The sequence below is a fragment of the Tetrahymena thermophila genome (assembly GCF_000189635.1).
Source record: "Tetrahymena thermophila SB210 genomic scaffold scf_8254571, whole genome shotgun sequence".
Lineage (NCBI taxonomy): Eukaryota > Ciliophora > Oligohymenophorea > Hymenostomatida > Tetrahymenidae > Tetrahymena > Tetrahymena thermophila.
The window spans coordinates 73,577-91,153 of record NW_002476342.1 but is presented as its reverse complement, the minus strand read 5'-3'; the positions used below and the strand labels follow the sequence as shown (position 1 = coordinate 91,153).

General features: G+C 21.2%; 5 protein-coding genes across 5 annotated transcripts; 3 read left to right on the top strand and 2 right to left on the bottom strand. All coding sequences in view use genetic code 6, as the record gives it.

Moving 5' to 3' along the window:
- Positions 1–381: 381 nt before the first annotated feature.
- Positions 382–5,706, top strand: TTHERM_00797880 (zinc finger, C3HC4 type (RING finger) protein). The gene is made up of 11 exons (XM_001020372.2): positions 382–1,201; positions 1,752–1,833; positions 2,054–2,203; positions 2,260–2,470; positions 2,526–2,627; positions 2,685–2,769; positions 2,845–3,382; positions 3,583–3,727; positions 3,800–4,309; positions 4,374–4,438; positions 4,503–5,706. Exons 1-11 carry the CDS (start codon positions 495–497, stop codon positions 5,394–5,396), a joined length of 3,489 nt encoding a protein of 1,162 aa, XP_001020372.2. The 5' UTR covers positions 382–494; the 3' UTR covers positions 5,397–5,706.
- Positions 5,707–6,016: 310 nt separating this feature from the next.
- TTHERM_00797870 (kinase domain protein) lies at positions 6,017–8,633 on the bottom strand (the record flags this gene model as incomplete). The annotated part of the gene is made up of 13 exons (XM_001020371.2): positions 6,017–6,107; positions 6,195–6,281; positions 6,352–6,441; positions 6,495–6,584; positions 6,810–6,899; positions 6,959–7,048; positions 7,094–7,183; positions 7,551–7,640; positions 7,720–7,809; positions 7,972–8,061; positions 8,324–8,416; positions 8,500–8,552; positions 8,610–8,633. The coding sequence occupies 13 exons, from the start codon at positions 8,631–8,633 to the stop codon at positions 6,017–6,019; spliced, it is 1,068 nt and encodes a 355-aa protein (XP_001020371.2).
- A 758-nt stretch (positions 8,634–9,391) lies between these two features.
- On the bottom strand, positions 9,392–11,047 carry TTHERM_000797841 (transmembrane protein, putative; the record flags this gene model as incomplete). The annotated part of the gene is made up of 1 exon (XM_012798663.1): positions 9,392–11,047. The coding sequence occupies one exon, from the start codon at positions 11,045–11,047 to the stop codon at positions 9,392–9,394; it is 1,656 nt and encodes a 551-aa protein (XP_012654117.1).
- A 2,351-nt stretch (positions 11,048–13,398) lies between these two features.
- TTHERM_00797840 (hypothetical protein) lies at positions 13,399–14,888 on the top strand. The gene has a single exon (XM_001020370.2). It carries the CDS (start codon positions 13,431–13,433, stop codon positions 14,745–14,747), a length of 1,317 nt encoding a protein of 438 aa, XP_001020370.1. The 5' UTR covers positions 13,399–13,430; the 3' UTR covers positions 14,748–14,888.
- A 2,367-nt stretch (positions 14,889–17,255) lies between these two features.
- TTHERM_00797830 (hypothetical protein) lies at positions 17,256–17,480 on the top strand (the record flags this gene model as incomplete). The annotated part of the gene is made up of 1 exon (XM_001020369.1): positions 17,256–17,480. One exon carries the CDS (start codon positions 17,256–17,258, stop codon positions 17,478–17,480), a length of 225 nt encoding a protein of 74 aa, XP_001020369.1.
- Between the last annotated feature and the right edge of the window lie 97 nt (positions 17,481–17,577).

Genomic DNA, 17,577 nt, shown 5'->3' with positions numbered 1-17,577 from the left:
AATTGAAGTTTTTCTTTATTAGAAAAGACTATTCTATAATAATAATATTTGAAATTTGTTTGAAACAAAATTAGGAAAACAAAAAAAGTATAATCAATCACTTGCATGAATTATTTATCTTACTTATAATTACATAAGACCAATCCTCAAAATACAATAATTCATACTTCGATCAATCTATCAACTAATTAATTAATTGATTGTTTGATTTGATTTGATTTGCTTGTTTTTTTGTTTGTTTATTTATTCATTCATATATCGATTTGTTCACTCTGAATTATTATCAAATAAATAAATTGCTTTGTAATATTAATAAAAAGCTATATTAAAATTTAGTAGAAGATGTATAGAGAATAAATCAAAGTAAAAAGATAAAATCAAATAATATTGTTAGAAAATTATTGACATCTCAAATAAGGGGAGAAGAGGATATCACAAAATAAGGCAATTTAGCTAATTAAGAATATAACAATTAGATAGAAATAATTAGCAGGATGCAGTCCTAATATTAAAGCAGATAGCACTAGCATAGCAATTAATTTTAGCAGCAGTTTTATAGATATTCTCCTTCTCATTAAAGGAATTCAGTGAGTCATTTATAGGGATTATCACGCTCGAGAAATGAATCATTAGTAATGATGCCAAACAATTAAAGAAATATGTCAATAGCAAATTACACTATAAATAATATGATGTCGCCCAATTTTGGAGATGAAAATAGATTATTTGCTTTCTATAGTCCTTCAAATAGAGATCTGATGTCTCCTTAGGGATTAAATAATTAGTCAAATTCATAAATTTTTCATTACATGGGTTAATCTGTAAACAACCGCAATAATAACAGTCAAAATATAATGTAGCAATATGCTTAGTAATATGAAGATTAATAGTAGTAGAATTAAGTTATCAATAGCATGAGAAATTAAATAAATAATCCGCTTTAAAACTAAGAAAATCCGGTTAATCCTATTAAAAAATCTACTGTTTCAGATAAAAAGCTTCAACAAATTGAGTAGCGACTGAAACTATATTCATCAATCGTGATGCAACAAACATTTTTCAATCATTTATCACTGCAAATATTTTTTATATTAATGCTGATTTTAATTCTTTACTCCATGCAGTATATATTTGTTTTAGTGTTTCTGTGGATAGTCGATATTATTAGCTTTGCTTTTAGTTTCAAACGAAGTAAAATTGAGTAATTCATTTATCAAATTTATCACCTATCAATTATTTTTAAGACATTTACATTCTCTGCCAACAAACAAACAAACAAACAAAAAACAAAAAATTCTTATAATATTCGAAATCTAAATGCCAATTTGAATTAATAGCTAAATCAAAATATAGGAGCTTAATAAGCAAAATACTATTCAACTGATCAATAATCTATTATTTTAAAGATGCATTTAAAATAATATTTTAATTTCACAAAGCTTGTTACTTGCTATTTGATATTGGCTCATATTTAAAAAGGTTATCTTAATATGTTTATAAAATCAAATTGAAAATTCGAATTAGAAGATTTTCAAAAACAAATCAAAATAATGAATAAAAAATAAAAAATACTTCATGAATAACTACTGAACTAATTAATAAAAATTATCATACTCAAATTAGCATTTATAAATTTTCAAATAATAAAGAAAACATTGATTTAAGCTTATTTAAAGTTACTTCTACAATAATTTAAAATTTAGATAAAAAAATTATATACAAATAAATAAATTAATTAATTATTTTAATAGATAAGAAGTTGATGAAAACAAATAAGAAGAACATAGTAACATTTGGAGAATTGTAGAAACTACTTTTTCAATCTTATTTAAAGTAAATAATTTATTTTATCTTATTTTTAATAGATTCCAAAAATAATTTTTAATGAATGATATCTCTTTTTAAAGCTATTTAAAATAAATCAATAATTAATTTATCTATTTTTTGAATTTTAACGACAATTACTTTTTTCATTTAAGCATTTTGATTGCTTTTGTTTGACAAAAAATATTTGAATTTGTTTAATTTAAAATTATTTTTTGTTTAAAAATAGATTTGCCTTTATATTTATTTAGAAGTCAACCAGTATAAATTTTATTATGTGCCATGTACACTTTTGATTTATGTTCTCATTAGATTTTTCTTCGTGATTTCAAAAAAGCTAGCTGAAAATGGCCCTATTTCTGCGCTTATTAATGAATGTGTAATCTTTTTAATTAATTTTTGGAAAATGCTTTAATTCTTATTAAAATTATAAAGTTTACTTGGGGATTTAAAATATTCTTTGTTGGATAAATTTTCTTGATTTCAGTTAAAATGAACAATAAAATAGATTGGTCTTGGTAAGATGTCTTTTGGCCATATTGGGTCTTTTTTTACATTATGATTGGAACTAACAGTGTTTTTGTCATACTCTTATTGAGCAAAATACTCTTAAAATGTCTTGGGCAGCCAGTTTAATCGTTTGAAAGTAAATTTATTTGTTTATTTTAAATTATTTTACTCAATTTTCATTAATAATTCAGTTAAGGGTTTGTTTTGGTTTTTCTTACTTTCAAATGGACTGTGCGTAAATTCTACTTTATTTGTGAGAGGTGCAGTCAATCGATTAGATCATTAAAGCAATGGTAAATAAACTATTAAGTTTGAAAATTTTATAATAATTTAATTTATAAAAACATTAGATGATGCTTAGTTATCATTTAAATACAGTCTAGTTTTTACTACCTTTTTCATAATTTATACGTTATTCTTCTGGAAAGGCATATGGTAATTAATTATATCTACTTTAATATTTATTTATTTATTTACTTTACTAATTAATTGATTTATCAATCACAAAAGGATTTTTATGTTCCATTTTTCTCAAGAAAGAGAAGATACAGAAGGAGATGAAAACTCTCAAAAAAATACATCAAGAATTGGTAAAAACAAAAAGAAGAAAAATAAAAACAAAGGAAATGAATCAAACTAGCAGCAATAATAACAACAAGATTAAGATGGATAAAAAAGCAATAATTAAAATAAGCGAGAAAATGAAGGTGAAGATGATGAAGAAGATGAAGAGGAGGGAGACGAAGAAGAGGAAGACGATGATGATGAAGAAAACAGATAAAGAAACCCAAATGATATTTATGCTGAGGATGAGGATTATCCTGCAGAATAACAATACCCTGAGAGTTAATCAGGTAGATAAAACTAAGGAAGAAGCAGAAATAATCAAGCAAACATTTCCTAATAGAATAATAATTAGCCAGGATAGAATAATTAAAATGGACTTCCAGCAGATTAAGCTCAAAAACCTAAACCAAAGAAAAAAATATTTAAAAAAGTAAACTTGAACAATAAAAATAGTCAAAAAAAAGGATTCCCTCTATTTTTGGTAATAATTTTTTTTATTTTTGATCATATTTTTTCTTATTTTTACTAATAATTTTTTTTATTTTAAAATTTTTATTATAAAAAATCATTTTTAAAGATATTTTACAAAATATTTTTCATTAAAATTGAAATATATTTAATGAATATTGAGCTAAAAATGTTAATATTTTGTTTTAAATTTATTTTTTTAATGCTTTACAGGAGAAACTTTCATCTACATATTTCACTGCATTAACTAATAATGTAATGAAATCGAAGAGAGAAAAAGATTAATAAAAGAAAGAGCTGCCATCAACATAAAATAAATTGACCAGAGCTAACACTTAACTAGATAAACTCGATAAAAGTAATAAAAAATTTATTTAAACCTATCAAAGTTTTTTTAAAAGTTAATTGTTTATTTTTTAATTAAATTTAGGAAGCACAAGCTAGATTGATATGGATAAATCTAAGGACTGTAAAGAAGAAGTTAATAAATCTGATTTATAGGTTAATAAAAAGAAAAAGAAAGGCAAAGCAAATTTATAAAACAAGATAGATTCTCCTAAAGGGTTAAGTGATAGCATGGGACCAGTGGATATTTCATTTAATGAAAATGGTAAAACTAATGCTGCTTAGTTTTAAAAATCTCAAAACCCTCTTTAAAATTTGGCATATGAAACATAATTAAAATTCAGCCAGTTAATAAGCAGTCCAAAGGGATAAGAACTTAAGAAAAAAGAATTTGAAAAAAAGATGTAGCAGCAATCAAATAAAGAATTAGCTAAATTAAATGTTAAACCTAAAGAAATGGTAAAAAAATAGAAAAGCGATAGCAGTCAAATTAGTTAAAAAAGTTATAAAGAAAATGGAGATGAAAGCAATGCAAATTGCGTTATTTGTTTTGAAAACGAGCCAGATACAGTCTATCTTCCATGTGGTCATGGCGGTATTTATTTATTTAATTTGTTTATTTATTTAAATTAATTTCTTTATCATAATTAATTTGTTAGGTATTTGCTATGAATGTGGAATGGATGTTATGAAAAAAACTGGAGAATGCTACCTTTGTAGACATGTAATTTTTTAAAATTGAACATTCAATTAGTGAAGGATTTAACAATTAATTTTATTTGAAATAGGAAATTAAATAAGTGGTATAGATAGATTTTAAGAGTACAGATGCTCAGAAAAAAATTATTGCCATAACAGCAGCTTTAGAGGAAAAAGTAGATATTGATGCAGATAAATCTATTATTAATGCTAGCTAAATAAATGGCTAGAATTCAGATATAACTGATAGGTCTGTTACTATGACTTAAAATTAAATTGAAAATAACGTTAGCTAAGTTAATATCTCTCAGTAAAATCCAAGATAAGTTTAGCAAATAAACTAACAATAATAAACATAAAATAATCAACAATCACTGTAAAATAATCTTAATTAATAATAAATTTAGTAAGTGCAGTCTTTGTAGTCCTAATAGATTTAATAATAACAAGAGCCTTAAATTAGAAATAACCAAGGAATTGCCTTTTTTGATTATTAATAACAATAACTTCCTTTATAATCGCCCCACTTTAATCTAGCTTTGTAATCACCTAATTTTAATAATATTTAATAGTTACCTGAGTAAATTTAAGAATAAATAAATAACAACAATAATAATAATATTGAAAATATAAATGATGCACATAGTGAAATCAACGATTAAAATAATTAATAGCATTAACAAGTATCATAAATTGCATTAGTTAATAATTTATATGTCTCTAATATTTCCATGCTCCAAAGAAACAATTCTCTTAATTCCAATTCATTTGATTTTGTTATTATGAGAAGGTAAAAAAGTAATAATAATAGCAACAATAATAATAAAGAATAGAATTATGAAGATAATTAAGAAAATAACTAAAATTTAGAGGAATCAATAAATAACAATCTATAGCAAGGCACTAATTTGAGAGGAACTAATAATAATTTTTTGATCAATTTCAGTTAAGACTTAGATAAATCTAATGAAGAAGATTCATGAGCTTAAATTTTAAATAAAACATAACTGTGTAATGAAATAAATTAAAATTATTTTTTAATATAATTAAAAGCCTAATAAAATATATAATTAAGAATATCTTAATTATAATTCTATTTATTTGTTTTATATTATCAATTAAAAGCAAGCTTATTTCTTATAATGTTTGCAAGTATATTATCATCTTTGACTACAAAATTCTAATTTACCAATACTAAATATTTACAAAAACTAATTAATTGATGGCTATTTATTTGTATTTATTTAAAAAATTGTATTATGTACCAGAATATTTTGATTAAATTAACTAACAATTTCTGAAAACTAACGTATATAAATAATTAAAAAGAATTTTAGTTTAACTTTTTAGTCAATTTAAAAATAATAATTTTTTTTATTCACATAATAAATATTAAAAATTAAAAAACAAATAATTTTTATTTTATTATTTATTTTTAATACAAATTCTCATTTAAAAATATAAAATGCTATTTTTTTTAAGTAAATAAATAAATTTTAATAGCTCTAAGTACAACTTGAGGTTTCTTTGAGGATAAATTAAATATTAAAATTTTGAAATTTTATAAAGCAAAAAAATAGAAAACTGTTTTTTTAATCATAATTCAATCAGTTTCAATTTTGCAATCTGTTAATCTTTTCATTTTCTTGACATTTCTCTTAAAAGTTTGTGTATGATATGAACTTATTTTATTACTTTTTATGAATAAAAAAGGTTTTAAATTTTAGAAAATAAGACTAAAACAAATATAAGTTAATTTAGTTTAAAATTTAAATGAATACATAGAGAAATCTAATCTTATCAAGTAATTAAGCTGCCTCAAACATTATCCTAATTCACTTAGACCTAACTTCTGTATTTAATTAAACCTGTTTTATTTTTTAAATTATAAAATGCATATATGATTAAAAATTATTAAATAATATAAATATTTCTTACATTAAATGGAGTTCTAAACTTTTTAGATTTTTAATTTGTAAAATGCTTCTTGCTAAGCATATTGCTCCTTCGTTAGTTATATCATTGAAGCTGTTTTATTTAGTATATTAAAATTTATTTTTATAAGTTTTTTAGAGATTTACTTGAGATATACTCCCAGATTACTTAAATTGAAGCATTTAGCTAATCCATCACTTAAATCAGAAATACATGTTGAGTCCAGCTTGTTTTCTCTTTTTCAAAAGGTTTAAATAGAAAATAAGTAAATTCCATAAATTTAGATTATATAATAAAACAAACTGCAAATTTATTTTAAATAGTTTTGAAAAATATTATTTTAACTTAGTTAAAATAAAAACTTCTATGAGAAAATTATTACATAAAATTTTGATACAAATAATAAAAATAAAAGAAAAAATAAATAAATAGATTTAAGAAAATTTTATGAATTAAATTACTATAAATAAATAGTGAAGTTGCTCAAGTTAGAGCTCTATGTTAAGCTTTATGCCAAAAAATAAATTCCTTCTTGTGTAATTAGATTCCTACTATTTATAATAAATTTAAAATAAAATTATTCATTTTTGATGTGATTATATATATTTACTCTAATATAATAGTTAGATTTTTAAGGTTCTTACAAAATTCAATAATTTCTGAAATATTTTTGACACCTAAATCACCTATTTAGTTAGCTCTTTATCAGAAAATATATTTACGTGTTAATATAAATTTAATTTACTGCAAATATAAAGTTAATTTCTAAAGATTTAACATAGATTTTAGCGACTATCCTAAGTTAAAAGCCCCTTTATCTGTAAGTAAATTATAACTTTTTATAGTAAAAAATAGATTAATTATTAATTTACTTAAACTCAATTTTTATTAGCTAATCTTAATTCAAAAAATTTTTAAATAAATTCATATTATTTTTAAAACAAACAAACATAAGATTAATATGATTGATTAAATTTAAAATATATAATTTATATTTTTTAATTTTTAAAAAATAAATAAAAGAAAGAGTAATATACTATAAATTCTCTTTTATTAAGTTTCAATTTATAAATATCATTTTAAAAATTAATTATTGTTTAATTTTATTAAATTAAAAATAATTATAAAATTTATAAGTAAATCTAAATATGAGGTATTAGGTTAAATAAATTAATTCATTGTATCTAAGTTAGTAAATTTACCTTAAATCAATAACTAAGCCTGTAAGTTTGCAGAAGCAGGAGAATCTATGAGTCAAATCAGCAACACCTTAGTCTGTAATCTTATTGTGCCTTTATATTTTAATTAGAAATTGTAAAAATATATTTTTTGAGTAAGACAAATTGTTAAATTAATAAATAAAAAACTTACCTTAAGTCGATATTTAAAAACTGCAAATTTTGAATTAAAGTCAATCCATTTCCTAAAATTGGAGCTATTTTATCGTCAATATTTTAATTTCTTATAAAAATAGTTTATTAAATTTTTTTTTAGATAAAAATAAGAAATAAATAAATAAATAACGATCCAAAATTCTTTAAAAATAATTCTTTTAAGTTAAAAAGAAAATAAGATAAAATAAAAGTTTTAAAAAGCATTTTGGTTGAAATTATTTAAATTTACTTTAAATCAATTGATAACTTAGAGAGATTTTGACAATTTAGTAATCCTGTAAATATATTTTATGCTCCTTGCAGACTAATTTTGTTATTTCTAAATAAAAAATTGTATTAAAGAAAGATTTTTATAATAATTGATTAACATTTTTTCCATACAATTTAAATTATATGTTTGAAATAAAAATAAAACTTTTTTAATTTAAAATGTAAAAAAATTTTTTAATACTGAAATTATTAAAGATAACTAATTGTTAAGTAAAGAATAAAAGTATTGATTTTATCTTTAAATTTAGCTTTGTAATTAATATAGAAAATTTTATTAGTAAAATTAATTAATGCATTTTAAAATATTTTACAGAGAAAATTTTAAATTTAAATCATAAAGAGATTTAGCAGCTACTAATGCTTATACCAGCTGAACAGAATTGTGGTCACAAATTTAAATTTAACTTTAATTAATAAAAATATTAATTATTAAAAAAGTTCGAGAAGATAATAAATATTAATAAATAATTCAAAAATATTGTTTTACCTGAGATCAAGATATAAATAAGAAGAGTTTCTAATTTAGTTTGATTAAAGTAGCTTTTGTAATAAAAAGTATTAATTTGATAATATCTATTTTCGAAAGCAACATGTTACTTTGCTAAAAGGATTGCTAATCATATTTTATGAAACTCTCTTTTTATTATTTTTTCCTAAAATAAAGTTATATAAATTTTTTAAAATAAACTATTAATTTTTAATCTGCTCATAAAGAACGTACCAAATAAAGCCCTCAAATATTAAAAATAAATAACCCTCTTTAATATTTTTTATATATAAAGTTTTTTAATTTTGTTAAAAATTTTTAAGAGGGAGTAGAAAACTGCTTTAAAAAAAAAAAGCTTTCTCTTATTTTAGTCATTTTTATATGGAATAAAAATAAAGATAATTTCCTTTTATAATAAAATTACAATTTTTTTACTAATTATTTTTTTAAGTAGAACTAAAAATATATTTCAATATTGAATGCTTAGAATATTTAAATTTGGTTAATGTTAGCAATTTATTTAATCAATTAGTTTTTGAAACACTAAAAAGAAAGTATTTTTATTATTGAAGATGATGAATACAAAAGCTTGATATTTTCATAACTTTTTAATCATTTTATTTACTTCAAGTGTATTTTAAAAGTTTTTAATATTAGTTTCTATTTATTTAATTTCTTTAGAGTTAGAATTTATTTTATATTAAAATTTAATATTTGTAATAATAAATATAAATATTTTTTAATTTTACAGACAGAATCAAAATTTGAATAGAAAATAAATAACACCAATATTTTTAATTTGTTTAAGCTTCTTTTTTTAATAAATAAAATTATAGGATTTTTAGTATGAATGTAGATTTTTTTGATAGATTTGAAATTAAATTTGCCATGTTCAATTGTCTATGTATAGATCGTATAGAACAAAGAAGGGTTAGAGTGGAATTAAATTTTTTATTTGTACATAGTAAGCAGTTATTTGAAGAGAATAGCATTTGTATTTGCTACTTCGGCCAGCTCTTTCTAAAATATTCTCTATTTAAGTAGTAAAATCTGTAAAGATCTGACCATTAAAATATCTATAAAAATAAATGAAGGGTAAATAGTTTATATAATAGTCCTTATACAGCATGTAAGAATTATAGCGGTGGATGTAATCTTAATTACAAAATATTTGAATTGAGTATAAACAAGTGCATTAGAAGTTTCTGTTGACTTCAGAGTATTTTCCACACTTTATTTTAACAAATTTTTCTTTTCCCTTCATAAATTTTGAGATACTCAACTGAAGTTTGCAGTAACTGCAAATGTTTGTGTACTAAGGAAGTGTGTATTAAACAAGATATTTCAGTTGATCTTTTATATTATGATTTTCTTTGAAGTCATAACTTTAGTATAGCGTGGTTATATAATATTTTTTGCGAGTTATGATGTGACTTTATTTCAAGAAAAATTAAGCAGCTTCTATGTAGTCTTTATCTTCATTAATAATTAACTAGATTTTGATGAATATTTCATCAAATATTTATTTTAGACCCAGTAACAAATATAAAAAGCTTGCTATTATAGCCTCTAATAAAAAGATTTGATGGTAATAATTATATTAGACATCCTCATTGATATTAGGTTTTTGATTAAGATTAAAATTATAATTTTGAAAGTCCTAACTTAAAATTTAATTATGATTGTGATGGAAAATCGATACTGACTTTACTTATTATTTTTAAATTTGGTTAGCTTATTAATTTACATTACTCGTGTGAAAGAAAGTAAATACGAGCTAGTCCAAATTTGAATTAAAAATAATAAGCAGGAACAAAGATATTTAGTTAAAGAGACTCATGTTAATGACAAAGCTATCTCTATTGTATATTTTGTATTTTTTATATTTCGAGCTAATCATCCATTGATAATTAGAAAGAAATCCGACTAAAACTTATGTAAATTTGTGGAAAATGCTATTTATTTTCTCTTTATATAAAAGCAAAGAAGCAAATATATTCAACACAATTAACACAATTAAATACCAAGCCAAATTATTTCCATAGCTATCATCCATGTTAAAAATACATTTAAGACTGGTGTAATAAGCAAGATGTCCAAACAAACTATAAAGTATAGCTTTAAATTTAAATCCTTCATCGCCACCTTATATAATTGGAATATAAATCGAGTCTAAAATCAATATGAAGAGCTCTATAGAGATAAAAATATGAACTTATCCTATAGCATTAAGCTTAACCATTTTATATTCTGTTAAATAATAGAATGTATTGATGAAAGTCATTAAATAAACACTTCCTAATTTAATTTCTCTAATATCTTAATCTGATACTATAGTATTTAGCCTCAGAAAATTGATGATTTCTAAAAATATTATCTCAAAAAAGCTTTGTTCAGAATGATCGATTCCTCTTTCTAAAAAGTAGACTAAAGCTACAGAAAAACTATACCAATAATAGCCTTGCGTAAACGCACAAATAGCTAAATAAATATTTATTAAGTTAAAAAGTAGCATTATTACTACTGAAATAAATAATCTCCATTTCATTCTCTATACTTAATTTTATCTACACTTAATATGTGTTTCTTTGATTGCTTGTTTATCAGCAAATGTAAATAATTTTTTATAGATTTCTTTACTTATTAAGTTTCTTTAATTGTTTATTAATTTTGTGTAAGATTAATTTTTTCACTCACACACTCATCCAATTAATCAAATTCTAACTCTTTATTATAAATCTAAACAAAAACCATTATTCGCAAAAAAAAAAAATATTTATAAAATTTCTTCTACAAATGAATAATTATGATACGATACCTTCTTTGATATTTACATTTGATATACTTCAATCAAAAAACAATAAGTCTATCTATTTTAGAGCAATTCAATCAAAAATATCTATTTATTTTTTGAATTTACATTATTTTGTAAGAAATTAAAAAATATTATACATATCATTTCAATGCTTTGTTAGCGTGTATGTTTTCGTGATTATGATAAGTAGCTAAAGTTATTTTATTGAATTTTAATAAACATAATATAGATAAAAATTAAATTAGTTGAAGTAAAAAACTTGTAAACGTGTATATTTTAGTACTTTTTATAACTAGCTTAAGTTATTTTATTGAATTTTAATAAGCATAATTTAGTTAGATCAAAATTAAATTATATGAAGTAAAAAAAGCTTATTATATTTTATTTTTATTTTAGTTTAGATTAAAAAATAAATTTATTTCTTTATGAAATATTACAAATGTATTTATGATGAATATAAAAATTTAATCAAAAATATTTTCTTAAAAAGCATCATTCATTTATTCTTTATTCTGTTAGTATTTTAATATTTAAAAATAAAGATCAATTAGTGCATTCATTCATTAATACTTACTATAATCGTATTATCATTTTTATTTGTAAATATTTTTAAATCTTATTAAAAATTTCTAAAATAATTTTGTGTTTATTTAGAATTAGCATTAAAAATAGTAGCAATAAAGACCATAGAAAAATTAAAATTAATTCAAATTAAAAAGATGCTGGTGATTAAATTTAGTTATTTTATTGATTAACTTATTTAATTTAATTTATTGAAAATAAAAAAAGTAGATAAATTTGTAAGACTCTGAAATTCATGTAATCCCCTATAGTCTAGCAGGTTAGGATAGAAGGTTTTCACCCTTCAGACCCGGGTTCAAGTCCCGGTGGGGGAAATTTTTTCATAAAATTAATAAAAATTAATTATTTTTTTATTTTTTTATCAAACAAATAAAATTTTGTAATTCTTATAAAATAATTTTAAAAGTAGCAAACAAATGAATAATATTAAAACACCTTACTTGCATTTGAATAAACTCGCAAAATTAATCATCATAAATTACTTAAAACTTGTACAAATATATATAAATAGAATGATAACTAGCAATAAATTATATCAAATATTTTCTCAAATTGTGTTAATTTTTAAAATGAAAAATAAAATAAAATATAAATTAATAAAATTGTTTGATAAAATCTAATCTATTTATTTAATATTTATGGTAATATTTAGATACATACTCATAATTATTTTTGTTTTTAAATTGAATAATAAAATTACATAAGTGAAAATAATTATCAATTTCGATAGTATCAAATAATTTTTTGGATTTTCTAATATACAAAATAATACATAAATTAATATTGAATCCTTATAAACAAATTAAAGAAATAACAGTAAATAAAAAGTTATTTGTACTATTATATAAAATTTTAAGTTTTTTAAGCAATAAATAAGACTCTAAATAAGGCCTTTTTCTCAATCAATAATCATGAATTTAAACAAAATATAGTTTTAATCAATTATAAACTAAATTTTAAAAAAGATAATTATAGTTTACTTAATGATAATTACTTTAATAGTTAGATTTATTATGAATAAATATTTATTTCATAGCCTGAAATTTCATAAATATAAATATTATTTATTATAAAACCCAATTAATTATTCAATAAACTTTGAATGAATTTAATGGATAGCTTTTTTAATATTCAAATTTGTTTAGTATTCCAAATTATTTTTCTTTTGCTAATTAGCTTAATTTTAATATTAATTAATGGAAATAAAGATGCTTAAGTAATTCGATTTTCTTTTGAAAGAATAATCTTTTTTACACATTAGCATAAGGCTTGATTATTATCAATTATCAAGAAATTATGAGAAAAAAATAAAAATTTAAATTTGTGTTTTTGTGATATCAATGTAATCCCCTATAGTCTAGCAGGTTAGGATAGAAGGTTTTCACCCTTCAGACCCGGGTTCAAGTCCCGGTGGGGGAAACTTTTTTTGTCAAATCAAGAATTTAATTTTAAATTTCAATATTAGTGTAAACACAATGAGTAAAGAATTAATTGAAATATTAGTTTTTTTAGTATTAATAAGAATAAAAAACAAATGATTTAAAATCATAATCAATATTCAGATTTGTTGAATAATTAAAGAGACAGTAATGGTTCTTCTTTGTATTAATCAAATAGTCATATTGTTTTTCAAGATTTTTAAGAGATGATTGAAGAATAATCAGATAAGTAATAGCAGGATATAGAATAATTTTAGCAGGATTTCTAAGAATCTACTAAAGATGATAACCATGAAGATGTAGCATTAAAATATAATTAAACAAAGATAGATTTAGTTAGGAATTATTAGAAAAAGATAGAAAAGTTTAATAGATTGCTTGAAGGAAAGAGAGTTGTCAATAAACCTAATTAGGTGGAATTTATTCCTGTTAGCTTGATAAATGAAAAGATAGATATTAATTATAGATTTTATATTTTTGGGCATATTGAAATTCCTACTAACTTAGATTCTTTGGAGAGTTCTCAGCAAATTTGCTGTTAAACAATCTACCAAAAAAGCTCAAGTGGAATTTAAGTTAAATTTGATAAAGCGTTGGATTTTTTTGAATTCTCTTCTAATAATGTTTCCTATGGAATCAACTAATTTTAGTTTTTATGCGATTTTCTATCAAGTTAGAATAGCAAGGCACAAAGAGAATTGGCTTTGGTGCTTGAAAAGTATTAGCAAGAAGTTAATTTAATACTTTCAAAGTAGAAATATTTCTAAAAAATATCAAGCTAAGTCTATTAAGAGATAGAAGAAGACTATCAGCAATTCTCTGATTATGTAAAATATAAAGCATCCTAATTAGAGAAAGGTACAATCTTCAAGTATTTGGTAGGCAGAATGAATTACTATCTAGGAGATATAGAAATCACAAAATTTGGACTATGCTAAGAATATTTAAAATTAATAGGAGTTAATAAAGAAATACTCGAATATACCTTCATGAGGGGAAATCCAATTAATATGGAAAATATTTTTAAAAGTTCATACTAAACAATACTAAAAGATGTGTAGAAAAGAATTGAAAATGACTTAGAAAGTTTAACTGTTTACTTTAACATAGTCACATTCGATGGATTTAATCTAGATTTGCAGCTAACAACCACTAAAATAGCGAGCCCTTTCACGAGGCATTAGTAAACTCCATACGACCATATAGGATATATAGAATAAATTTATGTGCCACCAAATTAGCTAGAAGCATTAAAAACATACAGGCAAAACCTAGCACACTCTAAAAATTGTATAACATATGATCAGTATTTAAACCTAGAGATATCAAAACTATTCGAATGTGTTGAATACTCAGTATTTTCTGAAATGTTCTTAGACAAGTATTATAGTTAACCTTAAAAAAAATATTGAATTTAATTTCATAAAATAACCCATTTATTTGAAATATTCATTTGCTTATTTCAAAAAGTAAATCTATTTCATAAAAATTCTAATTAAAACAATTAAGTTAATATTAATCTAAAAATATGCTCTTAGAAAAGAAAGCTATATTTTGTCATTTTTTCTTATGATTTTATAATTTATAAGTATGAATTAATAAATTTTATAAAAAACATTAAAATCAAAGAAAGAAATTATAAAATAATTACTCAATTTTTATTTTTATAAATATCATTTGAATAGTTAATAACTATTATTTTATTTAATTGTATTATATAAGTGTCTTACTAATTAATTGTTCGCTAAGAGATAATTCAATTTAGATTTTAAATGAAAGCTTAAAATCAGCTTTATTTTTTTGATTGTTAAGGATTTTTGGATTATTTTGAGAGTTTTTTAGGGGAATGCAAGAAAAAATAAAATATTTTGTTTGAAAAAATATGTTTTTAAGCACATTTACTGCTAAAGGAAAACACATTTTTAAAAACCAATTTTCTAAAACTAGATTGACATTGAAAAATGCAAAAAATTTATAAAAAAATGGCTTTAATATTTTTAATGCTAATGCAATTAAATTAATTCTATAACCTGCAAATTAGTAATAAGTGTGTAATAGACTTAGGATTCAACAGATCTCCATGAGCTTAATAAAGCTTAAAATTCATAATTAATTATATATTTTTATTGTGGTGAATTCAATTCATTTGTAAAAAAGTAATATTTTTTATTTAAATAGCTTGTATTTTATTTAATTTAAGAAATTTACAAGGCATTTTTTCTCTAAAAAATCACTTTCAATAAATAATATTTTTTTATAAGCTGAAAAAGTATTCAATAATATTTGATTTAGTTTTAAAAATAAAGAAAAACATTGACAAATTTGTTTTATAGTAGATTATATTAGAATTAGAGGCTAGGGACTGAAAAAAAAATATTGTACATAACATGTTACTTTCTATTGTAAAAATGGATATATTTTAGATATAATAAAAGCCAGAACTAGCTTTTCATAGAATATAAAAGTTAATCAATAGAGGTGTATAATTTTTTTTGTAATAGTAATTAATAGTTGATGACCATAGTAATCAATATTAATTAATAGCGGAATTTATAAATTATTTTTAAGTACTGGCTTTGCTGGACATTATTTAATCTGAGTTAATTTCATTTAAAAGACCAATTAATTCTGCGATTATTTTTTTCATGTGACAATATTTTTAGAATAAAAAAAGAACTCAAATCCATTAATTTAAAAATAGATACTTGTTATTATACAATAAAATGTTGTTAAAAAACATTTTTGAAGATAATTAGTTTGATATATTAGCGAATCAATGTATTTTTAAACATTAAAAAATCTTTTTCTAAGAAAATATTAATTCAGTAATTGTTATTGCTTATTAATAAAAATGCTCCTGAATTAAAAAAAAATTAATCTTTTGTTAATGGTCAATAAATAATAAGAAAATTTAACTTGACTGAAAATAGCTTGATTAAGTAAAAATTGTGACCTTTAAATAGATCAATAGATAAATAGATTGATTTTTAACAGCTTAAAAAATTTAGAAAAGAAAGAATTTAATCACACATTTGAAATACTTTTTAATTTGTAATATATTTTTTAATCTAATTGTGAAATATTTTATAATTTTACTTCAAAAAATATCACATTATAAATATGAGTCCATTGCATATTATTTATATAATTTAATAAAAGATAAAGTACTTTTATATTATTGAAAATAGAGATCATATTTTAAATTCAAGCGCTTCTTTGCTATCTAAACAAAGAATTAAAGTAGTTCTTAAAAATTTAAATAAATGATTTATCAATACACACACTCTAAGGAATTCTAAAAAATCCATTCGAAAATGAAAATTCAATTTTTAGATAAAATAATTTCATTTTTTGTTTAAATCATATTTTTATCCTTGTCTGTATTTGAACCAAATATTTTGGTTTCAACCTCAATTATTTTTTCATGCTTATAGAAAGTATATTTAAATAAAAATTTTTTTATCACTCGAATCAATCAAATATTTGTTTAATAAAAGCTATCTAGTGAAAAAAAATCACTTATTGATGTTAATCTATTAAAATGTCAGTAAATTTATTTTTGATAAGAACTGGCTGTTATTAACGCTTCTAAAATATATTAGCTTTAGATTAGTTATAAATTTTACTGATTTCATTATAATATAATTTTATAAATGCCAAATTCCCTTTTATTTCTCTAATGTTTATGATACTTGTTTATTTGATCACTAAAAAGTTGGATTAATCAATCTTTTTTTTTAAACGAGCTTGAATTTAATATTTAATTTTCCTGATTAAAGAATTTATTATCTTTAATATAAGTTTGTAGATATAAGCTTCACGCTTGCTTAAATAGAGGAGAAATCTTAAGAAGTAAGAATATATAATTAATTAATTCAAAGAAAGAAATCAAATTAAATAAAAAAAATCCTCTAATTAAAATGAAATTTATTAAGTACATTCTTATCTTATTTGTTCTTGCTATGATTGTAAATGCAGATGATAACTCAGGACAATAAAATCAACCTAAATATACCTATGTTAAACGTATTGTATAACTAAATGGTCCTTTTGCACATAAGGTTAAATGCTCTATGACTGACCCTAGTTGCCCTTGCTGGGATTGCTATAAACACGGCTTATTGATCTGTAAATACTTTTGCTGATAAAATATAATCACCATTATAATAAATAAATAATTAAATTTATGATAATGATTATAATAATACACTATTCTTATGTTAAATTTATATAATATTATTT